The sequence below is a fragment of the Nilaparvata lugens genome, chromosome 9 (assembly GCF_014356525.2).
Source record: "Nilaparvata lugens isolate BPH chromosome 9, ASM1435652v1, whole genome shotgun sequence".
NCBI classification, from domain to species: domain Eukaryota; kingdom Metazoa; phylum Arthropoda; class Insecta; order Hemiptera; family Delphacidae; genus Nilaparvata; species Nilaparvata lugens.
Genome location: NC_052512.1, coordinates 33,968,239 through 33,995,939, shown reverse-complemented (window position 1 = coordinate 33,995,939; position 27,701 = coordinate 33,968,239). Strand labels below are relative to the sequence as shown.

Here is a 27,701-nt window from a genome sequence, read left to right as displayed (position 1 = left end):
CTTTTCAGATGCAACAAATTGCTTATGAGAAGATACAAAACAGCTTCTCACTTTTGGAGAGATACATTGAAGCTCCTTATGTATCTTTCCGGATGCAACACGTTGCGTTTGAGAAGATACAAAAGAGCATCTGTTTCTTATGGAAAGATACATTGTCAATAATGTTCGATGTTTTTGAACAGGTAGTATTGAAGCCTTGTGCCCCTCCGCCGATAGGCAGAGCTGCAAGACCTGGACTGTATCCATTAGATAAAATTCATGTCTGTTCAGATGACATTGATTTGAAGGAATATGTGTAGATGTAATCCAATGTCACTGTGGAAACATTGTCATTAGCAATCAGCCTAGACTGAATATTCATGCATATCATGCATGTCAAAAGCATGACATTTGAGATGACTTTATGAAAAAACAGAATGAGATGCCTATATAAAGCAGAATGTTGAACCCGAGTGTTGTTACTAAATTACAATCTCTGAGCTTCATCCAGTACCGTAATTGATCTGTAAACAATGATTACAATTCCAATCGTGTTTTTGGGACTTCTAATCATCACTCAGGTGAGTAAATCATTATTAGCTGTACAGATAATGAGAAATATAATCTATCCTATATTATTAAACGAGCAATTTCTGTTTATATGTTTAGATGTTTGGATGTTTATATGTTTGTATTTCACCGGATCTCGAAAACGGCTTTAACGATTCCCACGAAATTCAGATCATAGTAGGTTTATAATATGAAGATTCGATTGAACTAGGAGTTTTCATCCCTTGGAAAACTCGCTGAAAGACATTAAAAGGATGATCATTAATCATCCTTGGAAAAACAGCTGATAATAATTATTTCGTCGTCTGTTGGTGATGGAAGTGAGTGGGAAATGGTCTTCTCTGATTTGGCTCACGTGATCATATTCAGGATTAAAATTTAGCCGGCTTTTGTGCAACTGAGTCTTTGTGAGGGAAATGTTTGCATTCCTTTGGGAATTAATCTCAATCCACTGTGATTGGATAGAACATTTCTGTATGAATGCTATTATAATTTCTTCTTTCGTAATACATTTTTTATGCTTTTGTACTCAAGAGCGAAGCTCGGTCTCCGATATTATAATATAATAAAGGAAAGAATTGGGCTTATACACGTAGAGGATAGGAAATTCACGAAAGACGCATCATCAAGTCTGAACTACTGGACTGATTAACTTGAAATTTAGCATATAGATTCGTAACTTAACGAGGATGGTTATGGGTCTATTTTGAACTCTTCAAGAATCCATTAGGTCAAGTTTTCAATTAGACCCTTGTAAAGGATGAAATTTTATCTTGAGAGAGTTAAATTTTGTATAAATTTTTCCTTTCCCCATATTATTATTTAACTCTTGAAACAATTTGAGCAACAATTTAATCATTGAATAAACTATAATTCAAATTTATTTTTGCCATGAAAGAAATCACAGATTATACCGAGGTTGATAATACTTAGAAACATGCCTGACTATCTCAAAACATTTCAAAATTACAGATCACGCCAGTATAAGCGACTTGTTGAAAAGTGGTTAATTATAAGTGACCAAGAGGAGTCTGAACGCGTGCTTCTCTCTGTAAATAGGTAGGAAATGTGGAACTTGTCTGTGGTCCTTCGGAATCCAAATCCCATAGTGCTTATTATTATTATTATTTTTTTTTTGTAGACAGTGTAGTTGACTGTTATAATATTAAATGTTTTTGATTAGATCGTCCATCGTCATCACCATCATTCATTTTAGATTTTTGAAAATTCTTTATAACTAACAAAAGGGCCCCATACACTAGGGAACTTGAATCGGCGAACTTGGTTCTTGCGAACCAAGTTCCCCAGTGTATGTGGAAAATTGGCGAACCGCGAACCAAATTCGTGACGAACTTGGTCTTCAATCTGGATTAAATACTTTGTTCGGTTCGTTCCGCCAGGGCGATATATTCTATCTATATATATTCAATATATTTCCTCCCCACAGCAGCTGTAAACACTCATCTCTAGACCCCGAAAGACACTGAAGTAACGAACGGTTGTTCGCTCTCCCCACTACAGTGTGTGGCCAAATCCTACACGAACTTGGTTCCCCAAACCAAGTTGGCCGATCCAAGTTCCAAAGTGTATGGGGCCCTTTAGTATTTAATTGCATTGCTATAGTGTAGTATCTTTTTATTTTTACTAATTTTTTGGTCATTAATTATAACTGGCTGTTTCTGCAGCCAATTATTTGTTTTTTTTTCTATAATATCAACATTTATTCATATCATATATTTTATCTGTATTTTTCTCAACTTTAGTTTAATATAATATTAATTTTCATAATTTAGTTTATCGATTTTAAATTCAGCGAATTACGCCAGGCCCTCACAAACACAGGCTTAAGCCTACATGTTATTCTCTCACAACGTAAGGGTATATATTAATGTACTGTAAATATACTGTATTATTTGTAAATTGTGAGAATAAATTGATTTGATTTGATGCCCACATAAGCTTTCAGGCTTGTGCGTGTGCGTGTAATGAGTTAGAGGAATGATGATGAGAGATGACTACTACTTTTCAGGTAGTCGGAACCGACGACTTATCGTCTCCTCCGAAAAAAAATTAATTAATTGATAAAAAATAAATATTATCAATTACATTACGGCACTACCGGCATAGAACAACTTGTGCGCCGGCAGTGATTTCAAACAACGATGATGAACATATTAGAAGGAAAAGGAAAATAGAGTTTATCATAGAAAAACTAAACTTAATTGAGCAACTAATTGATTACTTTGAACAAGAATAAACCATTTATATTACATTTACTGGTATCTGCTACCCTCTGAAAACGTTCCAGGGTTGAAGGGTTAGAGGGGATTAATATGTTTTCATAAAATCAGAAAATCACGAAAACTCACTTCTCTTTTGAATTGTTTTCTCTCAAAATGACGGAATGTAGTAAAAGGTAAGATTTTATTATCAAAATAAGGGAAGAATGTCTCCTCTCAATTTGTTGCTGATTAATTCTCATTCGATCGATAGCTATTTTCTGATAAATTAACGATTATGCTTGTCAATTTCGAGACATTTAAAGATGAGAACATGAAAGTTTTGACGTGCATGAGAAATTTTTAGTTCAAAAGATAGCGATGAAAGCTATGATGCTGATCACTAATAATTTTCAAGTTTCATATCGGTCGGAAGAGCATAGTTTGGCCTCTCAGAAGTTCAAAGTCATAAAGTGTGTGTGGAGCCCTAAGATTGTCAAGAGCTGCTGACCAATGAGCGCTCTACTAGCAAAAAATGCCCAAGTATTCCAAAAATGTTTACACAGGGTGTTTACGAACTGCCTACCAATTTTCTAGGGCATTGTTCCTGGGTGAAAAACATATCTAAATATCATATTTAAATTGTCCGGAAGTCTTCAGTTACTCACACAGCGGCCATTTTGCTTTTTTCACCTTTCATTTTTTTCCTAAATAATGGTTAAACATACGAAATTGGAACTTCGCACAATCATTTAAAACAACTAGACAAAGCTAGAAAAAAATTATGATTATTTTTCAAATTCATAAAACAAAATAGCGGCCATTTGAAATTTTGTTTCTCAGAAACCGTTGGTTTTACAAAAACTATACAAGAGTAACTTTTTTTATTAAATGTAATTACCTATCGATTGGTACCTGATTTTGTAAGATTGGACCAATATTAACTGAGATATGACAGCCTTAGTTGTAGGTGACCACTTAAAGTTTGTTGCAGTGCAAACCAAGGCATGCTGACAGAGTCGCCTCAATGATGCAACAATCTCTATTTGCATTTCATGTTAATTGAAAGAGATTTTAGGTCATTCCAAACAATAAAATAACGTTACATAACCCTCTAAAGGTGGGTCAGCAACCATTAAAGTTGCCATATCTCAGCTAATATTGATCCAATCCTACAAATCTGGTACCAATCGATAGGCAATCAAATTTACTGAAAAAAAATTACTCTTGTGAATTCGGTTCCTGAGTTATTTGAGAAACAAAATTTTAAATGGCCGCTATTTTGTTTTATGAATTTGAAAAATTATCATATTTTTTTTCTAGCTTTGTCTAGTTGTTATACAGTAAATGATTGTGCGAAGTTCCATTTTCGTATGTTTAACCATTATTTAGAAAAAAAATAATAGGTGAAAAAAGTAAAATAACTGAAGAATTACGGACAATTTAAATATGATATTTAGATATGTTTTTCACCCAGAAACAATGTCCTAGAGTATTGGTAGGGATTTAGTAAACACTCTGTATATAACTTGGAAACCAGTTAACATGAACTTTTTCCCATATCATGGATTACTTAAATAGCAATCGGCTGATTATTTATATAATTGTTCGATCAGAGAGTTTATCCTTCATCAATGATAGAAATATATTCCAAGTTGATGAAATACGCAATTGAAACTTGATTTTTAAATTTTTACATTGTTGAGAGCATGACGCTACGTTTGATTTATGTCTGGCCAAATATTTTATTACTCATGTTATTTGATAACCACAAACCAGAAGCTGTTTGTATGATACTTGACAATTGTTGCTGTATTTAATCAGATGTCTATTAATCGTGATAGCTTGAAAAGACTGTTGTGATATACGTCAACACTTTTGTATTGGCTCATTTTTTCATCACCTTGTGTGTTTCTGCTTCCATTGGCTTATCAAAAGAATACGTGAGGAATAGGCCCATATAAATGCTTCCACTCCTCTGTCAAGTTCTGACTCGTGTTTTCTGGAGTAGGCCTATAGTTTCAGCGTTGATATAATGAAATTCTTCATAGTTACTTTGGTAGCTGGATTGTTAGCACATCAGGTACGTTAAAATTCCATCTCATTGTAAACTTACTTATTAGGCTAGCTACACACACATCGATTTTTTACCGTTACAATTAACTCTATCCTATTATATTAAGCGAGCGATTTCTGTATATCTGTTTATATTTTTCAATTTTTATATCTGGTTATCTGAATATTTATGTTTAACGGATCTCGAAAACGGCTCTAACGATTTTCACGAAATTTGGAATATGGTAGGTTTATGATATCAAAATTCGATTGCACTAGGTCTCATCCCTGGGAAAACTCGCTGAAGGACATGAAAAGGATAATTCATCCTTGGAAAAACAGATGATGATTTCGCCGTCTGTCAATAACAGAAGATGCGTGTGCCTGTGTGAGAGATCAGCTATGTAATCAATTAGCCAAAGTCCTTAGATAATTATGCATAGACTCACATGCAGCGCCAGTGTCGTACTTGGAATTGAAATCGGCCATTGAGGGGGCAACCTATAAGATTATTACATACTGATGCCTTTGTAATCTATAATATTACAACTATAATTATAGATATAATATCTCGTGCTAGAATACCCCAATGGCGGCCTTCAATTTCAAGTAAGAACTATCATTGGGAAGGCATAGGCATTGTGGGTCTATATCTCTTTAAGGTCTTTGCAATTAGCTTACCTTATCTCGCGAGAAATCTAGAAATTTTAATTTACTCGATCAAAATAATCTGATTTGTTGACATGAGATGGTATATATCATAATATTCAAAGTTATCATCATTTTACAGTTCTAGGTGATTAGTGAGTGTTATTTTGTTATTCACTTTGATATGTAAACAATCTGAAATTTATTAGAATATGTTTTCAAATATTTGGACTAAAAATTTCACCTGAATTCATGTGTATGGAACATTAAGTTCCGTCTAATATGATAGAATTCATAAGGACGGCAAAAATCGTACAGATTTTAAGGTGCGTACAGATTTACGCGCCGCGAACATGAGCAATTCACTTCCAATCAGCTAATGCCAAGCATTTTATATCTGTATCTTACCGTTTCTGTAAAAATACAGATATAGTCAGCTGATTAAAAGTGAATTGCTCATGTTCGCGGCGCGTATATCTGTACACACCTTAAGAATCGATGTGTGTGTGTGTGTGTGTGTGTGTGTGTGTGTGTGTGTGTGTGTGTGTGTGTGTGTGTGTGTGTGTGTGTGTGTGTGTGTGTGTGTGTGTGTGTGTGTGTGTGTGCTACGCAAGGTTCTGTTCAAACCACTAATAGGTTGAAGTTAGTTTTACAGTTCCAAGCTGATATAAAAACAATATTAACAACGGTTATAATTTACTAAACAAAAACGATTCGGACCTTTATTTTTTATAAAAGTTGCATCACAAATTGCATAAATTCGTTTCAGACGCGTTCGCGTCAAACATTTATCTAGTTTCCCGTACATATAGTATGAATATAGAAGAGGAAGATATTGACAGCATTAGAATAAGAAGATAGAAGATAACACCACTTATAGTGGATACACTATTTTATCCATGACTAGCACTCTCAAGCAAAGTACTGTAAGCTGCATTTACACCGGAGTTAATAGCACAAGTTTTTAACATTTTTGTTATCAACTGATGTTAATTACAAAAGCTAATAACATCATTTGAGTTGGGTTCACACCGGAGTTGATAACATGAGTTATCAATAAAAAGTTGTCAACTTGACTGAATCGACAAAAAAAAGTTGATAACTCGTGTTTTCAACAGAAAATTTCTTGTTATTAACAAGATTTATGTTATCCATCGAGAGTCGGTAACTTTTGTTAATAACAGGTTACTATCTCCCCCGCAAACCCCTCGCCCAGCATCCCTACCCTACAACCACAGCTGTTCCCTAATAACTACAGCTGCAGACAAAACACGTGATTAAATTATTAAATTTTGTTGATAACAAAACTAGCAGCCAAAAGAAAATGTTATTAACTATGTTGAAAACTTTTGTTTTAAACTCTGGTGTAAACGCATTATAATTTATTCACATTAGATCAGATGAAGATCATTATTTTAATGATCACACACATGTTTCAATTCAAATTTGAAGACAATTTTTTGCTTTTTATCCCGGCTGTTATATCATATGAATAGTCTCGTTGAATGAAATCATATGGAAGTCAATTATATTGATAACAGGATCTTGTCAATAACAAGGAATTTTCTGTTAAATGAGTTATTAATAACTTTTGTCAAGAGAAATTTTTGACGATTCAGTCAAGTTGATAACTTTTGGTTAATAAATCGTGTTATTAACTCCGGTGTAAACGCAGCTTAACAAACTGGAAGCTTGACGAAAATTGAAGACCTGAAAAACTCGAAATACGCCTATTCCTCGGTAGATTGAAAATCTAAATGCAAAATTCCAAGTTAATCAGCTCAGTAGTTCATAGGTGAAGAAGCGTCATTCATGTATTTCCTATCCCGTAGGCCACATGTACAATCCTTGTTCCTATATTATAATTATTATTATAGGTAGACTAGCAGGAACCCGTGCTTCGCAAGGATCTGTGTAAAACTTGACGTAATGAAATTTTGAAGAATTAAAAATAGGCCTATAACCATCCTTGGTTAATAAAGAATCTATATGCAAAATTTCAAGTTAATTAGTCCAGTAGTTCAGACGTGATGATGCGTCAAACATAATTTTCCTATCCCGTACGTGCATAAGCCAGCTCTTTACTTTATATAATATTATTATAGATATAGTTAACGACTGCAAGAGGTAGGACTGTGGAACAGAATAGTGGTGAAACTATGATAGCGCCAGAAGTGTCTCAAACACATTAGTAGGTACTACATGAACTTTTTGAAAGTGATTTGGAAAAATGTTAAAACAACAGAACTGGATCCTTATCATTCTACCTTCATTGAGAGAGGCTTTTGTTCGAGCCGAATGGAAATCTATTTATAAAAAAATGAATGTCTGTTTGTGTGTTTGTTTTTTCCCTGTAGACTTGAAAACTACTTGACATAATAATGGCATGAAACTTTGGGAATATGTTGTGTGAATATTGGGGATGGTTTCTGAACAGAAATTTCAATAGGGGGCTAATAATAACTATTTATTAATCCATTTACAGACCTATGTTTTCGAGATTTTCGGCCGAGCGGCTACCGAAGAGCGGAAAGATGATCTTGATTCAAGATCATATTATTGTGATATGATTGAGCATCTAAAGTTACCAGCTATAATAAACACGTCACCCTATGATAAATTGCGTACTGGTATTAAAACGGTAGTTTGGAGTTGAAGTGTAGTTGATTGGTATCAGCTATTGATAATGGTTCCTTAGAAGACCTATACAAATAATTATCACTCCCCTATCATTGAGAAACTGGAAAATGTTGAAAAAAAATTATTAACCTGATGAAAGAGAGTTGTTCATATTGTATTCATTAATTACTGAAGAATGAAAGAATAATTTTAATTTTTCTGAATCCAGCTTAGCTTATATTCATCCTAAAAAGGGGAGAATATGGAATATATGTGTGATTCAAAAATTAATATATGTGTGATATATAGACTAGATATATACATTGAATATTAATATATGTGTGATTCATCGTACATTGCATATTTCCTGGACCATATATCGACTATCTACAGCTATGAGAACATTGAATTCATCTTTGAAACACTGATTTAACCTTTCTTTTTTTCAATTCAAAACTTTACTGATAGATATTACTACCAATTGATTGAGAAGAATAATATGTTTTCGGAATAATGAATGCTGCATGACTAAGCATATAGGAAGTCCGTATTGAGACGTAAATGAAAATATTGTTGTCAGATAAATTTCATGATTCACCAAATAAATAGACTACAAGTGTGACATGAGATACATTGGCGGTACGAAGTTTGTAGGGTAAGCTAGTTGTAAATTACGCTTTTTATTATTAATAGTCAAAGCTGAAAAAGACAGGCTCAATCACCAGAAATACTATATATTCTATGAGGGAGCAGTAAGCCATCAATTTTGAGTAGTTCAATTACTTCCATTATGGACACTGGATACATTATGGACAATCAATACGTGTGAAATTTATTAGCTACCATATAGAATAAAAAACTTTTCATTGCAATGACCCCGACTACTATATTATGAATAACCATTTGGATAAAATATAAGGAATTACTCGCATCTCTCATGAACCCATAGTTTTTATTCACAAAATATTAACCATATATATATATATATATATATATATATATATATATATATAAGGTTATATTTAATAAACTCACGGCTAGTACTCGAGTTTGTCTTTTTCTGGCCGTGCTACAAAAAAATGTATGCATAAGTTTGACATTTTGTTTCTGTAATCTTGTTGTCTATTAAGAAAGTTTTCAATGTGATTCTTGATGACAATAAAATTTGAATTTGAAAAAAGAATTATCAACAAACTCCTAACCGAAGAAAATCTTTGTGCTCTGCTCTAATCGGAATGTATGAGACTCCATATACAGCTGATAGAAGGCGCGAACCGAGTTGGCCAAGAATACAACAATGGAACCAACACGTGGCAAGCTCGCGCTCTCAATCAACGCAAAATCAATTTGATCAGCCGATTGATGAAATTGTTTTAAGCTTTCCAATGATCACAACTTATGTTAGAATATCATGTGTCAATTATCTCAGTTCCATATGGAGTTCACCTTACCATGTTCATAAGCTTACTTAATAGGATCCTTTTTCATCCTTTGAAATCCTTTGAGGCAATATCTCAAAATCCGTTCTTAGTGCGTGTTTAGTATGTTTGAAGAATATTTGTGCAAATTCTTATATCTTTAGGCCAATTAGTTTGAGCTGTAGTGTGATTTCACATCAAAATTTTCGAAAAGTGCCCTCTCCTGAACCCCCCTTGTGCACCTGATCCGATTTTTTTTCTGCATAGATCTAATTTTTTTTCGTAGCTGAACGAAAAAGTTCCTCGTGACTTTGCTGTTCAATGAGCAGTTGAAAAGTAAAATTTTTGGGGGGCCCAGCTCCCTCGGGGGGGGGGGGGGTAAATTTATGAAAATCCTTTCGTAGTGGATGTTTTGAGGATACCATAAACAATTGTGTGAAATTTCAAGTTTTTAGGCTCAGTATTTTGGGCTGTGGTGTGATTTCAGTTCGTCCGGGCTTAGCCTTTTATAGATATACATGAAAGAAGAAGAAGAAGAAGAGAAGAAGAAGAAGAAGAAGAAGAAGAAGAAGAAGAAGAAGAAGAAGAAGAGGAAAAAGAAGAAGGAAAAGTAGGAGAAGAAGGAGGAAATAGATTATTATGTTGCTTTGGCCTGCGATCTGTATAAATGTCCTGTAACAACTAAAGGTGCGTTCAAACATGCCGAACCGAACCGCGCAGCAAACCGTGCATTCCTCCGAATATCTTGCCTTTCAGCGAACATGAGCATATGTTTCATAATGTTAAAAATCAGCTGTTAATCATTCGCCGTACCGTACTCCGAACCGTTCGCCGTGCCGTTTGGCTCTGTTCTAACTGTTCGCCTCACCACATTCCGAACGCTGAACTTTTCAGCCAATCACAGCCCTCGATTACAATTCGCCGTGCAGCTCACCATACAATATTTTGGCTATCCATCACAAGTGGAAAACATGCGAACATGAATACAGAAGTATGAGCCATTTTTTATTTTTGATTAAATTCATGTTTTGAAAAATTCATTATTACGAATGATAAATTATTGATAGGAGCTTATAAATATTTTCTAATTCAAATGAAATAACTTCTGAAAAAAATAATGATTGGATAAATACCAATATTAAATTATTGTTGACCAAAAACTCAGTACATTGACAATTCATTCAACTAATTCTTTACTGATAAAATTATAATAATTTTCCTATTGATAATCAATTTCATCAACTAATCATAAACTGACTGAAAAAAGTACTTCGATTTTCATGAATTCAATCAATAGAATTATATAAATCTAAAGTATAGGTCATATGTAAATTCACAAAGAGTTCGATTCTTGTTGAAAAGAAAGATGTTATTCAACGCAGAAATCATTGTTATTTTACTAAAAGATAGGATAAAATGAATAGTTTCCCTTCCAGGGGGAGTTTTGACAACCCACAAAACTCATTTTTCATTTGAAGAAATATCAAAAAAGAGCATAGGACCTTATTTTTTTCTTTCTTTCAGCTTGCAATAATACCCCTCATTTCAATATTGATATTTTCGACTGACTGTACAGTGAGTCAATCATTCTATGAAGGCTTGAATAATTTTGAAATTGTAATTAAATAAAAATAGTAGAGAATAAATATCATGTAAATATCAACACCTTTATTTAAAGACATATTAACTGCATGCGTTTTCATATTACAGCATCGATAAAATTGCAGATTGATTATTTAGCAGTCTCAAAAAACTGTTCTAGCTGAAAAATTGATAATTTACATTTTTTTGGAATTTAGCTTAGCTTATATTCATCCTAAAATGGAAGATGGAAAGAATATGGAATTCTGTGTGGTTCTTCGTACATCGAGTATTTCCTGGACCTATTTATAAATATTTCATATTTTCTATGAATATTGACAATTAAAAACTATGAAAACAATGAATTCATCTGATTTTACCCATCTATATATTTTTTTTAATTCAACACTTTACTGATAGATATATTTACTACCAATTGATTAAGAAGAATATGTTTTTGGAATAATGAATGCTGCATGACTAAGCACATAGGAAGTCCGTATTGAGATGTAAATGAAAATATTGATTGTCAGATGAATTTCATGATTCAGCAAATAAATTCAAGTGTGACATGAGATACATTGACTTTTTGGCGGTATGAAGTTCACCGGGTAAGCTATAGTTGTAAATAGAGCTTCATTACGGTATTAATAGTCAATGCTGAAAAAAGACAGGCTCAATTACCATGGATACCATGAATTCTATGAGAGACCAGTAAGCCATTAATTTTGAGTAGTTCAATCACTTCCATCATGGACACTGGATACATTATGGACAATCAATACGTATGAAATTTATTAGCTACAGAATAAAAACTTTTGACTGCTTAGCAGTGTCCCCGACTACTACAATATTAATAACCATTTCAATCAAATATAAGGAATTACTCACATCTCTCATCAACTCGTACTTTCTATTCACAAAATATTATCAAAAAATATAAATATAAGTTATATTGAATAAACTCATGGCTAGTACTCAAGTTTGTCTTTTTCTGGCCGTGCTACAAATAAATGCGTAGGTATATGTTTGACATTTTGTTTTTGTAATCTTGTTGTCTATTAATAAGAAAGTTTCCAATGTGATTTTTGATGCCAATAAAATTTGAATTTTGAATGGAATTATCAACAAATTTATTTAGCAGTCTCAAAAAATTGTTCTAGCTGAAAAATTTATAATCCTTGCCACGTGTAGGCCTATACATTGCATCAGGAAAACGAAGTTCAAAACTATGGTTTTCCTAAACATATGTTTTTGAGATAATTTCTTTGATGCAGCTGTTCCACATTCACCATTATATATTATACAGAGTTTGTGTAAATAGAAATATTCATGATTACCAAAACCATACTATTATTATATTCATCATAATACTTAATTATCAAAACAATACTTTTATTATATTAATAATAATGATAATAATATTATTAAACATATTTATCAATTATCAGAACAATATTATTGAGGTTAAGTGGAATCAGGTAGAAAGCAATAATAGAACAGATGTTCTTTTTTGAATTTCTATCATATTATTTTGTTATTTTCAATGATTACAACATATGTTAGAATATCACATGTCAATAAATAAATTATCTCATTTCCATATGGCGTTCACCGTACCATGTTCATAAGCTTACTTAGTTGGATCCTTTTTCATCCTTTAAAACCCTTAGAGGCAAAATATCTCAAAATCCGTTCTTAGTTTGCATCTAGCATGTTTGAAGAATATTTTCGCGAAATTTTAAGTCTGTATGCTAAGTAGTTTGGGCTGGAGTGTGATTTTCCATGAAAATTTTCGAAAAATACCCTCTCCTGGACCCCTATGTGCTCCTGGTCGGAATTTTTCTGCATAAATCTAAGTTTTTTTCATAGCTGAACAAAAAAGCTCCCTATGACTTTGCTGTGAAATAAGCGGTTAAAAAGTACAAAATTTGGGGGGGGGGTCCAGCTCCCTCAGGGGGGCAAATTTCTGAAAATCCTTTCTTAGTGGATGTTTTGAGGCTACCATAAACAATTGTGCAAGATTTCAAGTTTTTAGGTTTAGTAGTTTGGGCTGTGGTGTGATTTCAGTCTGTCGGGTCTTAGCATTTTATAAGTATAGAGATAGATCATATTTATAGTTCACCACTTAAGCAAAGTAGCCCAACAAATATTGGAGACTTTAACTTGATGGTCTGAAAACTTGAAGTACTGTGCAATCCTGATGAATACGACATGTGTAAGTCAATTCTTTCCTTTATTATAGGTCTATTATAAATAGAAATAAATTTTCCACATCTGAATTCAGTTTCGCTTCGAAGCGTATGAACTGAATATGTGTTACCTCAGTGATCTCAAAATATTTTTGTTCTAGTCCAGTCAAATGATCTTTTCAGGAAACAGCCCCAAAGGAATTTTCGGTTCTATATGTATCTTGGAGCGCTGAATTCGATTAATTATTGACACATCAGTGGGCGGCTTCACCTCTGAAACCTCCAAATTTTGAAAGGTTTTCCAATTTTTCCATTTTATTTCGAAAACCTCGAGGTTTTGGAGAAAAAGCACCCTTTACAAAATTAAAGGAAATTGAATTCTCAATAAATAATTGTGTGAAGAACAATCATATCAATCAAATCAAATTTGGGAACTATATAAAAGTTCTCTAGGCCTATATCTATATCTCTATGAAAGTTCATTGATAGATTCCTCTATTAGTCATAACAACATTTACAGCAACTATCGAAAAAATGAACACAGTCAAATACAATGACATAGATTGAGAGGTCGCGCAGGATTCTATGATTTCTGGTTTTGGAGCTACAGATTTTCAAAATAGGGGCATTTTTCAAGGTTGAGAAAATACAAAAGAGCATGTGTTGCTTATTGAAAGATACATTTTCAAAAATGCTCGATGCTTTTAAACGGGTAGTATTGTAGTTTATGTAGTACATGGTAATCACCAAAGACCAACCTCCTATCGGGGATCTATTCGCTGAAGGAATCCGTTTGGAGCGGGTGGATTCCTACACGTACCTTGGGACACGGGTAACTTCCAATGCTGATAACTGCTCAGAACTCAGAATAAGAATAGAGAAAGCACGTTCCACATTTATCAGGATCAAGAATTTACTGACATCAAAAGACATCAAGCTTGAATTACGAATGCGTCTCCTTAAATGTTTCGTGTTTCCTGTACTATTATATGGTGTGGAAGCATGGACATTGAATAGATGGGGTGAGAAGAAAATACAAGCCTTTGAGATGTGGACCTATCGCAGAATGCTGAGAATCTCATACACCGATCATGTTACAAATGAAGAGGTTCTGAGGAGAATGGGTAAGAAACTGCAACTCATTGGTGAAATCAAGGAGCGCAAATTAAGGTACCTGGGTCACATAATGAGAGGTCACAAGTATGGAATATTGCACCTCATTATGCAAGGCAAAATAACAGGTAGGAGGTCAGTGGGGCGAAGAAGGATATCTTGGTTGCGCAATTTAAGGGATTGGTTCAAGTGCACCTCAAATGAACTTTTCAAGTCAGCTGTAAGCAGGGTGAAAATTGCCATCATGATAGCCAACCTCCGCCATGGAGACGGCACATGAAGAAGAAGAAGATTGTAGTTTAGTGGCCCTCCGCCGATAGGCAAAGGTTGAGAACCCGGACTGTAATTAGCTGTTTAGAACTGTTGGAGCTGTTTTTGATTGTAATACTGTATTAATATCGGGACAACAAGCTTCGCTCGTTATTTTTATTTATTGATAAACAGAACACAATTATTCTCTTAAATGATCGATTTATATTTTACAGCTGGCTATACGTCAGCTTATGAATTTCGGGGATGCGATAATTATTTTGATTTTCCACCGAATCACCCGCTCACTTTTTAATATCCTCAGACGACGACATTATCATCTGTTTTTCCAAGGATGAATTATCCCTTTAATGTTGTTAAGCGAGTTTTTCCAAGGATGAGACCTAGTGCAATCGAGTTTTTATATCATAAACCTACTATGTTCCAAATTTCGTGAAAATCGTTAGAGCCGTTTTCGAGATCCGTTGAACATAAATAAATAACCATAAATATAAATAAGATATAAATACATCTATTGCTCGCTTAATATAATAGGAATTTGAGGATAGCACTGCATCTGAAGAACTTAGGAGTCGTTGCAATAGGTCTGTAGAAACAGGTCAAGACACGATCCCGTGATGCATTGCAAAATCGCCAGTTATTCTAGTTCACCAATTTTCAAATTTTTCCATCATTTTAGATTAAACATAGCATGATGTGTTAGTCTACTAGTAATTTTCCAATGGGATAGGCCTATTGCTCGGCTTGGAATTGTAAAATAGATTCTTCCGGCAGGATAAGAGTATTTAGATTCCAACTAGAAACTGAATTGTTGATTTTCAGATTCAATATTGGTTGAGAACTTTCAAACTGTTTTTGAGGTCAGCCACTCATTCCAATGCGTTATGAATCATAACATTTATATATGTTGTATGTTGCTCTGAAGGGACCAAGGAGGATCGTGGAGTAGGCAAAACAAAGTTTGGCTGTCTCCGCGCATTCTGGTCTGCGCATCTTTTCGGCCATCTTGGTTTGACCAAAACATTGCACTTGCACTGCAGTCATAGCATTGAAATCTGTGCTGAAGTGTTTATTCAATTGATTTTTAATTTTTAAAAAAAGTTTTGATAAAAATGGTAACCTGTTGTGCATTTGGATATACAAACAGAAGTTCAAAGAAGACTCCAGGAGTGACTTTCCCCAGATAATAATTCATAAATTTACTAATTTTTTTACTCTTGTTAAGGTTATTCTGTGGATAGATGGATAGATAGGCCTAGATAGATGACTTTTATTTACACTTAGATCGATAGATGAATAATTTTATTGTCCAGTTCGAGGATACAATACAAATTAAATACAAGTTCAATCCAAGTAATTTAAAAGTAATACAATAAAAAATAATTCTTAGGCATGGACAAAGTCATCAGCTAGAGTTGATATAGTTAGATTCCCATTAACAAATATTAAGTTCAGTGTCACAGTATTGATACTATATCATTCATAGTCATATTATTTCTACTAAATTTCCATTTTCTGTTTATCAATCATTCTACCAATAATCTATTCATAGAATCATTGAATCCATTCTCATATTACAGATAGCTTCAGTATCTAGTTATAGCACATAATATTACATAAAATAAATAATAAACATAAGGGATGAATAAACAGAAATTGACTGAGAAGTGAAAGCTTTGTTTCAAGTGGAGACTCTGTCATTTGTCTGTCTGTCTTTGCAATGAGTAGGCTATGCCTAAACCAAGGCCGAGCTATTATAGAAGTATAATTGAAATATAGGTATCAACATCATAGCTCGGCCAAGCCTTGTTTGATCATAATAAATTTTCAATTTGTAATGTATTTTGAATAGACTTTTTTTCTTATATGGGAGCTCATTTATTCTGTAAAACCTTTTTTTAGTAAAGTCTTTAAATCAAATTTGACAACTCCTGTTGGGAATGACATTTTCAATGAATCAATTCATAGCAGCCAAATATTTGTCATTGTGAATCCACAATAATTGTGGTATTTTTTTATTTTGATGATCTGTTCACAGAGGATCGGCGTCTCCTCCAAATTGGTAAGCATGATATACCTTCACCAAATATGTAAGGGTGGGAAAATGGAAAAACAAGAAAAAGAGATCGTACAGGTTTCTGATATTTAAAACAAATCAATAAATTATTTATTACAAAATTAGAATTATAATTAGAAATTATGAAATAATAATAATCAGATGAATATTTCAGGGGCTACTCGCTCTGCTGATCTGTGGTCGTTCAGTTTATGATAATAAAACAATAAAAAAAATTACTTTTTAGAATTATAGATCCTACTTTACCTTAACAAAAGTCCCTTGGCCTGCTTTTTAAAGGTCCAGTTAAAACTCTCCCGAATTTGAAATAAAAAAATATTAAAAAAAACTCTGCCAGTTGATTGAATCAAAAACACCAGCTTTCCCTACAAGATTCAAATCCTGAAAAAAACAATTATGTAGGTTTAAACTGCCCGGACTGTGACAGCCTATAATTGAATTCTCAAGACAGAATCCTTCAGGTAACCAATGCCTTAACTCAACAACTCACTTCACAAACGGTTCAAGTATACGGGCCTTGGGCCTCGAAAGGAAAATTCCAAATCCATTCATGTGAAAAACACATACAGCCTTGATTCACAGACCAAGAGTCAACTCACTCTTGTTTGTATAGCATGGAGCTAAAACCCATAATATTGCCTTCACGAAACGTGATAAAACACACGATCATCTTTGTACGTTGGAGATCTTCTTGCATTATCAGTTATATTTAATAATTAAATCCGCGACCAGATTTCCAATTCACATAATAATACTGTATTTCAAAAATTGAATAGGTTTTGATGTCATGTATGACAATATTAAGACATTTTGAATGTATACTGTACCATGTAGAATCAAAATGTGTTCAATTATTTTGAGTTAGGAGTTATTCAAGTTAAGTCAAGATTACAGTACAAATTACACCTATGTTCCCCATTGAATAACACAATGCACAGTTGCACAGAAGGATGTTGAATTTTAAACGTGATTTATGGAGTGGATGTAGTCGATTGATGCTGGCTTTATGATTCAGAGGCCCGGGTTCAAATCAATTGAGGACATAAACATGGGTTCGTAATCCCATCGACAAAACAAAATCACCTATGGGTGATTTACTCCAGTCCAGTGTGAGCCTGTGCATGTTTTGAGCATTGTCAGATTTTATTTGACCAACTTTGGTAAATCCTAGCATTAATGAAACTCAAAGATTTCCGTCAGAGTTGGAAACATATTTTATGTTTTGGTGAGTCTCCTTTTTTCTTTTATCCTACATCATTCTTCAAACATAAATAATGGTATTAGCATAACAAAGCATTCAACTAGTTTCTCTCTCAATCTGTTCTTAATTATTGTAGAAAAAGGATAAATAGATAAAGAATAAATTATTAAAAAAGTTTGAAAAAATCATATGGCTTTTGTCAACATCACTGTATTGATGCATTAATGCTTATGGTCTATTTTGAATACTTTGGAACTATCTTAACGTGAAGTAAAAAATATCCTGAGAATACTATTCCTTAGTGAGCACCTATAGGGCCTATGGAGAAGCTATACTCCAATCACTGCAATCCATACGGTAGCCTACAGTAGTTTTCCACAAATCATAATCAGTGATAAGTCAGTGATATTCGAATTTTATAAGTATATAAAAATAAATAAAAGCATTGGTATTATCAGTTTTGTCCAATCACGTATTTTCAACTAGAACTATTGATAATAGTCATTCATTTGTAAGTAATGATGAGAAAATGCATAAATTTGAATTATGGTCAATCCAAAATGGCTAGCGCGGGGAAAAAGTGGCGTCAGAGTGTACCAAGGGTGCCTATTCTTTCGTTTCCACGATCCTCCTTGGAAGGGACAAATTCAAGGATCCAAAGGTTCAAAAAATTTGACACTTCAACCAAAGCAATTGTGTGTCCCGAATACGTTATAGTTTGGCAAACCTATACCTGTGATCTATATGTAAGAAGGATAAGAACAATAAATTATTAGAATTCCATTATTGAAAAATCTAAAACCAGAATTGACAAATTATCTGAACCAGAATTCTGTTTTTAGAATTCATAATGCATGGTTTTGTTAGGAATAAGTGTTCAATTGAATAATATTTTGGAATTTGCCGCCAAAAGGAACACAAAATGGCTGCTCCATAAGGAACACGGGTGTCTTGTGAACTGTTTCTATAGACATTGCAATGATGTATCTATTATTATGGGTGATAATAATTTACGGTTTTAGTGAGGTCCACATTGTGATGGCAGTGGAGAAAGATAGGAGATCAACGTTGCTGATCCTCTGTCTTGTCAATGCCTCTTATAGACGGTAGCTGATTCAGGTTTATTGATTCAATATTAACTGTTCATTCTCATTTAAAATAATAAATTATCCTATTATATCAAGCAAGCAATTTCTATATATTCATATCTGAATATTTATGTTCAACGGATCTCGAAAACGACTCTAACGATTTTCACAGAATTTGGAACATAGTAGGTTTATGATATAAAGATTCGATTGCACTAGTTCTCATCCTTGGGAAAACTCGCTGAACAACATTAAAAGGATAATTCATCCTTGGCTGAAACAGCTGTGGATGGTAAAAAAGTGAGTGAGCGAGTGAGTATGTGAAAAATCAAAATATTGCATCCCCAAAATTCATAAGATGACATATAGCCAGCTGTGAAATATAAACATGATCATTTTAGACAATTGAGTTCTAAAAATAACAAGCAAAGCTCGGTCCCCGATATTATTTTATTAAGCAAGAAATAGTATTTATCAATAATTTCATATAAATTTTCATAATTAAGATGAAATATTTTGTTTATTAACATAGTTGAAAGAAGATCTGTATACAGAGCAAAGCGAGAAAGAGATAGCGCTATCCGTTTTGTTGAATGATAGACAAGGGGCCCGTTTGTTCTGTGTACATGGAATGTGCTAAATTGTCCGATTCACAATTTACCAAGTAAAAACTTCTGCATTCCATGGAAGGAATTTTGACAGATTCTGTTCCAGTTCCAAAATCCTCCCCCACAGTCAAATTGTGGTAAATTGTCCGACCTGGTACAGTTCCAACTATCTGAGCTCTCATTGGTCAATTATTGTAGTCTGCTTGCTTCTCTGCGCATGCGCTGATAGTTTGTTCACCATAGCATAGCATAGAATACATAACCAACAATATGATGTTTGATAACCATTCATAAAATTAATTTTTCTCGATAGAAAATTTGAGAGTGATGGAATAAAATAAATTTACACTTTTCTAGATGGTAGGTTTGTAAAACAGCCTTTCTTCATTCATGCAGCTAGTAAATGACACATTTTAGTGTAAATCAACTTTATAAGTTCGCGCCAAAAGCTTGAACCAACGATTTTGAAATGGCGTTCCATGGGTACATTTTGCACTAGTCACGTGATGGAACAATTTACGATTGGAACTGGAACAATTATTTCCTGTACACAGAACGTACACAAGGATAGCAATACCATTTCCAATCAAACACTACCATTATAACATGGACCATACTGTAGTAAAATTGTCATGTGATTCTTGATTCTTGAAATATGTTGCATGAAGGTAACCTCGGCAGTGCTGACGCCAGATGACGCCACCAAAGCAGTAGCAGATACAGTCAAAGCCGCAGGGGACACCGCCGCCGCAGGAGTTGCTCAAACGCAAGCCGCAGCTGGGGATGCCCTCAAATCAGGTCCATTGAAATAATTTACGCAACCATTTTTTATTACTTCCTTTGACCTATTACCATAGGTAAGGAAAGCATTGCTTTCCTAAAAAAAAATAAGGTAGGGGGAATGGGGGAATGCCGGTATGTTATGCAACATCATTTTTAGTTTCTGTTAAAACTCACAATTTTCCTGGTAACATTTTTTGTGGCTTCCACATATCACAGGCTACAATATAATTTTTTTGTATATTTATACTTTGTGACAAAATGAGTACCTTGAAATTTTTTTTTCTCAACCCTTACACATACCCATACACTGCTATACATGGGACATGTTATGAGAGGAGAAAAATATCAATTGCTTCAAGTTATTATGCAGGGGAAAGTCCAAGGGAAGAGATCCGTAGGAGGGAGACAAAACTCATGGCTGAAGAACCTTCGGGATTGGTTTGGATGCAGCAATAATGACCTATTTCGATCTGCGGTCTCAAAAGTAAAAATCGCCTTGATGATTGCCAACCTTCGAAACGGAGACGGCACCTAAAGAAGAAGACACATACCGGTATTACCCCAACCCTCGGGGTAATGGCAGTAGGGACTTTCCCCATGTATCTCTAATTGAAAATAATTGACAAAAAAAAATTCATGATTTTTTTGTGAAAATCAAACTTCCATCTAAATAATATATATTATAGGGACTTGAAGAAAAGACTCAAGTATGAAAGCTATTCTATTTAAATAATTGAATATTTCTATTAATTTAGATTATATTTTGATATTTTTCAATAATTGTAATATATATTTGTTTATTTCAATGAATATATTTAAGTTTAATCTAATATTAATATATTAAATAAAGGTGTTAACAGTTTGTTTCAAACTCACAGTGAATTGACTTGAAACAACCATTAGAAACAGTGATGGGGAATGCCAGTAACCTACTGCCATTACCCCACAGTGTCTTACCGGGGCTACCCAAAATGCATGACTTTACTAAAACGTTTAGGATAACCAATGTAAAATCAGTTTGGTCGATGGTTTATACATCGAATAGAAGCCTGATTTGTACACTAGGTGATTTCAACATGAAACCTATGATAGTGTGAATAGGAATAGTTTTTTCGCCCCACTTGGATGTAATGAGCTGGTTTACTTGCATCATATGGAGGCCGAAAATGATTGTTTTCTGACCAGGCCGGTAAAATTGTTATAGCCCTAGGGCTGTAAAATAACCTCGAAGTCAGCTGATTCTGATTTGATGTTAATGCATTTACAAAATAGTTTATGAAACGGAATCAGTTTATGCTTCTAGAATTGAATGAAGTATTTTGCATTAAGATACTATCATTTAATTTGGATGAATGAAATACAAATAAGATATATAAACTATTCAAATTCGCTTTTCAGAGTAGTATATAGAACTTCTAACCTAAACTTCTAAAGTCGATGACAACAAGCATTGTTGACGTTTTGACATTCAGATTGGCTAAATTTCAAGTGAGCTTAAACAGCTGATCAAAAAACTTTTCATTATTTAAGTTTATCATTCAATAATTCAAACAACTATAATAATATCATCTTATTGTGATTTGAAACAATAAAAAAGTATAAACTCAACCTCCCACATAATTGAACATAATCTTCTAGGTTATTTAGACAAATCCGAATAAAAAATAAAAATACTTGGACAATTTCCTGATATTCAGATTACCTCAGATTTGCTAGAGCTATGACCTTCCATTTTTGCTATCGGAAGTGCTTAATAAACAATTATTCTCATATATATATATATTGTTTATTTTTCTGTGTGGCAAAAAATAGCGTTTGCACCATGGGCAAAAATGTTTTTCTGGCTCTCAATCTTTTCTAGTCCTCGGCCTACTGCCTCGGACTTGAAAACCGATTTCGAGCCGGAAAAGTCTAATTTTCGGCCCTAGGTGCGAAATATACTATTACATTGCTGGGAAGTCATGTGAAAGTTATAACAAAAACCAGTTGACACTTGACAACAAACTAGCACACCAAAGAGTAATGGCTGACTGATGCCAAGCTAAAAATTAGTTGTTCTTCTTCACACCAAACATCTAGTGTGGCTAGCAAGGAGTACAAATACATAGGGTGGAATATAGACTGCTTACCGGGGCTACCTCCTTACCGGGGCAACCCCACATTCCCCTACCCCAAATTTCAAGTTTGCTATACGTTTCATTGTCCCCTGAGTCCAAAAACAAGATTTTTGGTGTCTGTCTGTGTGCGTGTATGTCTGTGAACACGATAACTCCATTCCTAACTTACCAATTGACTTGAAATTTCAAACTTAAGGTCCTTATAGCACGAGGATCCGACAGTAAAAAATTCAATAGAATTCAATTAAAGATGGCTAAAAATTACTGAAATACATGTTTTTTTACGGGTTTCTTGAAAACTGCTCTAACGATTTTCTTCAAATTTATACCATGGATAGCTATTTATAGGCCCTATGAGTCTATATGAGGTCTAATGAGTCTCATTTCTGGGAAAATTACAGGAGCTCCGTAATATTCTTAAGAAAAATGATGGATGATTACTAAAAAAACCATGTTTCTCACAATTTTCTCAAAAGACTTGACCGATTTTTATTGAAGAATTTTTGCAACTATGGATATCCATGTACTAGAAAAACCTTCAATCCTTAAGAAGTTGAAAAAGGTATCAGGAAAAGTGAATAGACAGTAGATATGAATATTAAGAATCTCGAATATTATTTTGGAATATAAATGAATATGAATACTGAAAACTGACTGATTTAATACATTATTAAGTATTACAATGCAATGATGAAATATCACATATCATGTGAGAGTTGAGAATATACAAATAACATTTGTTGATTATGGAAAGGTACATGACATTCGAGAATGTGGGATGTTTTCTAATGGGTATTATTGTAGTCTGGTGGCCTTTTCTGATAAGCGAAGCTACAGGACCCGGACTGTAATACTGTTAATGACAAAAATAATTATTTATGTATTAAGAGCATGAAACGCGACTTTATCGCTCGAGTCAAAACAGTTACCACACGGCCCAAAGCGGAGCTGGTAATTTTGACGAGAGCGATAATAGTACTTTACGTAACAAGTCCGGTAATGATAATTTACTGCATAAGTATGATTGTTTCTGCCCGAAACGTAGTTGAGGGCAGAATTATCATTCGAATGTGGTAAATACTTTACCGTACAAGTAATGTACAATATTTTTTGTCATACTTATCTGAGAAAGAATAATTATTGCTGGGAAACAGAAACCATTACCTGCTGCTGCTCGACCTACCGCATTATGGTCATAGACATGACCTAGCCTGTATTGCCTAGTTCATAACAGACAGACCCTTCAAGCTCAAATAAAATAATATAGGCCCAAATTATAAGATTCCAGATGGGTTCTTATAATTTGAAACTCCTTAAATGAGTTCTTTAATCATTTGAGTTAGTATATTAATTACTCAGATGTTATTAGTACTCAGTAGAGTCCCAACATACTCGACTGTAAAGAGAACATATGATCTCTATACAGTATAGTATGCTGTAATGAGAATCACATGTTTTCTTGTTCTGGAAACAGCTGTTTACCGGCTCGATTTAATGCATGGAAAACAGCTGCAATTGAGTAAGTATGACAAAAAGAAGCTTTCTGCTCGACTGTTGGAAATGAGGCAAAAAAGTAGGGACATGAACTTATTGGAATTTCATTTTTCTAAAATATAGCTTACTGCACATGCGCTGTGGTTAGCGAGTGATAAAGTGAACAGCTGGTAACCGTAATAGCTATTTATGTATTAAGAGCATAATGCACGACTTTATTGCTCGCACAATACAGTTATCATGCAACGTGAAGCAGAGTGTGATAATTTTGCAAGAGTGATAAAGAAGCATTACCCACGAATTACATACAAAATTTTTTCTACAACTGCCCGAACCTGTTAAATTACTTATATCAGCGGAGCTACAATTACCACCTTTTTAGGTTAAGATCCGACTTTTTGGCGAGCTGCTTATCATCAGCTGATTAGCGAGCGTAAAGAGACTCTTCTGCGCATGCGCAGATGATTAGTGAGCATAAAGAAAATCTACTGCACATTCGTGGATGGTTAGGAAGCAAAAAGTAGATTCTACTCAGTAATAAGCTCTTTTACGAGGAGAATTGAGTATGTAAATTCTTTTTTTATGTGCAGTTGTAGTAAAAGTACATTATCGCTCGCTCCTTACAAAACAACTATTTTATTATGAGTTTTCAGTTTGTAAAGAAGAACTTTACGAGCAGTTGTAGAAAAAATGATTTGATGACTTTGTTTTGGGCAGCCGGAGCGGCAGCAGCAGATCCGATGGGAGCGCTCACCAATTTGGCGGGCGGAATGGACATGTCCAAAATGGCCGGCATAACTGGGGCCTTCAACCCTCTGCTCAGCATGGCAAAGGAGCTCACCACCAACAGCATAGGCGCTGGCAAGATGGCGCTCGTTGGAAACCTCAAGGCTGTGCAAGCAGGTCAGCTGCTTCTCTAGACTATTCTTCTTCTTCTTGTTCGTCTTCTTCTTCTTCTTCTTTTTCTCCTCCTCCTCCTACTCCTCCTCCTCCTCCACCACCTACTCATCCTCCTCCTCCTCCACCTCCTCCCAATCCTACTCCTCCTCCTCCTTCTTCCTCCTCCTCCTTCTTTTCCATATTCTTGTAACTTGTTATGATTCATAAGGCATTGGAACAAAAGGCGAACTTCAAAAAATGTTTGAAGTTCCCAATCTCAAAATCATTAATTCAGTTCCTAGTTGAAATCCAAATATTATAATTCTGTGGGAAGAATTTATTGTACAATTCAAAGCCAAGCAATATTCCTTGAACAATATAACAAAATAACACATCATGTTGTTCAATCTATAATGATGGCAGCTGATAAATTTCAAAATCGGTGAACTAGAACCCCATAAAATGGCAATCTTGCAATGCATCACGGGATTGTGTCATGACCTGTATTTATAGACCTTGCTATAATATAATAGGCACAGTGCTGTAGAATATCTTTAACAAGGTCTATAAATACAGGTCATGACACAGTCCCGTGATACATTGCAAAATCGCCATATTATGGTGTTCTAGTACACCAATTTTCAATTTTATCAGCTGTTATTTTGTTATATTGTTCAAGCGATATTGTTCGGCTTTGAATTGTAAAATAAGTTGTTCGAACAGAATAATAATACTTAGATTCCAACTAGGAACTGAATTGTTGATTTTTAGATTAATTGATCAGATTTAATTGGTGAATTTTGTAAGTTGATACTGCAACCGAACAATTTCTTGAATATTCATTCTTGAATACAAAACTAGAATTTTTTTCTAAGTACTTATAATTAATATAAATCAGAGTATAATTTTAACATCCAATTGCATTGCTAACACAAAATGTTAAATAAACCTAAAAGCGAGTCAGAGATGAATGCAATGACCTCATTATACTTTTACGATTGCTAAGTCCAATTGGATTTTGAAAAATATATATAGGTACCGTGAATGAATTTCAATTGTTATTGTTCGAGAATGGATCAAGAAATCAACAAAACTATAAAAATGATCCTACATATAATTATAAGGCATTTCTATTACTTCTACAGAGTTACTTGATAGCTTTATAATTATTACATTGAATCACTAGTACACTTTTATTTTTTACCGTTTTCAGCTAATCAAGTGTCAAAATGAATTATTAGTATTAGAAAGTAAACCTTGATTACCCTAGTAAACCTACATCACCTTAGTAAAACTTAGTTTATTACCTTATAGCTCATATTGACACTTTATAATGGCACGATTAGCCATATATATATATATAATATATATATATATATATATATATATATATTATATATATATATATTTAGGGAGTGCAATCAATATACTCTGTATCGGACTATCTTCCAGTGGGGCGATCTCTCGCACAAGTGGTGAACTTCAAGCAAAGAACTTTGGAAAGGGAGTACATTGTATGTATTTTGTTAATACTTTGAATACTTCATTTCACTTTATTTCTATCACATTTTTGACTGTCAAAGAATTGATCCCTAATTCCTTTTTTGTTCGGAGGAGATCATATGACCCAGCAACTCACAGTTTATAAAATAAAATGAATCAATTTGGCTCTTTTCCTTATGGGAAACTGAAATTTTATTTCATTAATCTAGGAATAATCCATTGGTTGAGAGATTTGAATGTCTTATATACATCTATGTTCTATTAATTTATTCATTATAACTGTTAAATTTTTTCTATACAAGCCTTCTTTAAGCAGATGGAAACATTTTTGTAGTAATCCCCATGTATAAGCACCGCTTGGTTTCTTCTTCACCAAAGCCAAGTCCGACGCTCTCTTAAAACTCTTTTTGAAGTTGACCGCACATATTTCTGTCTTGTCACAATGCCTTATGAATCATAATCTTTAAGTTACAAAAATATGAACAATTTTTAATAATAAATAAATGAAAAATTGAAGCATTTATTCTTGAAATTTCATTATTAAAAAATTAAAAACCTGATTTCACATATTATCTGAACAGGAATATTGTTTTTAAAATGCATAATTTTGTTACGAGCAAATTTAATTAGATTGATTTTTCGAATGTATCGCCATAAAGACCCCATAAAATGGCCGCTCCATAAGGAACACGAGTGTCATGACCTGTATTTATAGACCTTAATCTTAGAGCTCTAGAATGGTAGCTTTCATGGATTCGGCAATGAAATGATTGACCTATCAAATTACAGGTATGAATGGCATGAAGGATTCAACACAGAGCCTGCCCATGGTAGGTGCGCTTTTCTCACCGATGTTCGGCTTAGGAGCCTCATTTGCTAACATGCCCATCAGTCCACTCAATAGTATATTTGATGGACTCAATAGGATGATCAGCATGACACCTGGGATGCCTGCTGCAGGGGCCACCAAGCAATAAATACTCATTGTAACAAAAGTAAAAATAAAAAACATAAAATAACAAATCAATAAATATTGAAAATGATGGTTCTTACATTCACTCCGATCTTCCACTAATATCAAATCAAAGACTGTAAAATAATTGACCGAACGAAGTGAGGTCTAAGATTCAAGTCGACGGTTTGGAATTTCTCTTAATGTTCAAATGTTTATATGTTGAGCATTTACGGCGGAACATGGTAATAGATTTTCATGAAATTTGACAGGTATGTTCCTTTTTAAATTGTGCGTCGACGTTGTGACGTTATATTTGGCATTGCATGTGCCCT

General features: G+C 33.9%; 1 protein-coding gene across 4 annotated transcripts; it reads left to right on the top strand.

Moving 5' to 3' along the window:
* The first annotated feature begins 426 nt into the window (after positions 1–426).
* On the top strand, positions 427–27,457 carry LOC111051402. Of its 4 annotated transcripts, none has more exons than XM_039435786.1 (5): positions 460–560; positions 16,703–16,726; positions 20,307–20,436; positions 24,750–24,935; positions 27,204–27,441. In XM_039435786.1, exons 1-5 carry the CDS (start codon positions 513–515, stop codon positions 27,389–27,391), a joined length of 576 nt encoding a protein of 191 aa, XP_039291720.1. In that variant the 5' UTR covers positions 460–512; the 3' UTR covers positions 27,392–27,441. The 4 variants fall into 4 exon arrangements, with proteins under 4 accessions (XP_039291721.1, XP_039291720.1, XP_022193607.2 ...); XM_039435785.1 differs by lacking the exon at positions 460–560 and adding an exon at positions 4,714–4,851; XM_039435787.1 differs by lacking the exon at positions 16,703–16,726 and having other exon boundaries at positions 427–560; positions 27,204–27,457.
* Positions 27,458–27,701: the final 244 nt, after the last annotated feature.

Excerpts from the sequence above, each read along its gene's own strand:
- LOC111051402 (XM_039435786.1), top strand. The coding sequence starts at position 513 with ATGATTACAATTCCAATCGTGTTTTTGGGACTTCTAATCATCACTCAG. Across the intron at positions 20,437-24,749 it reads TGGGGATGCCCTCAAATCAG|CCGGAGCGGCAGCAGCAGAT; the intron begins GTCCATTGAAAT and ends TGTTTTGGGCAG. Across the intron at positions 24,936-27,203 it reads CCTCAAGGCTGTGCAAGCAG|GTATGAATGGCATGAAGGAT; the intron begins GTCAGCTGCTTC and ends ATCAAATTACAG.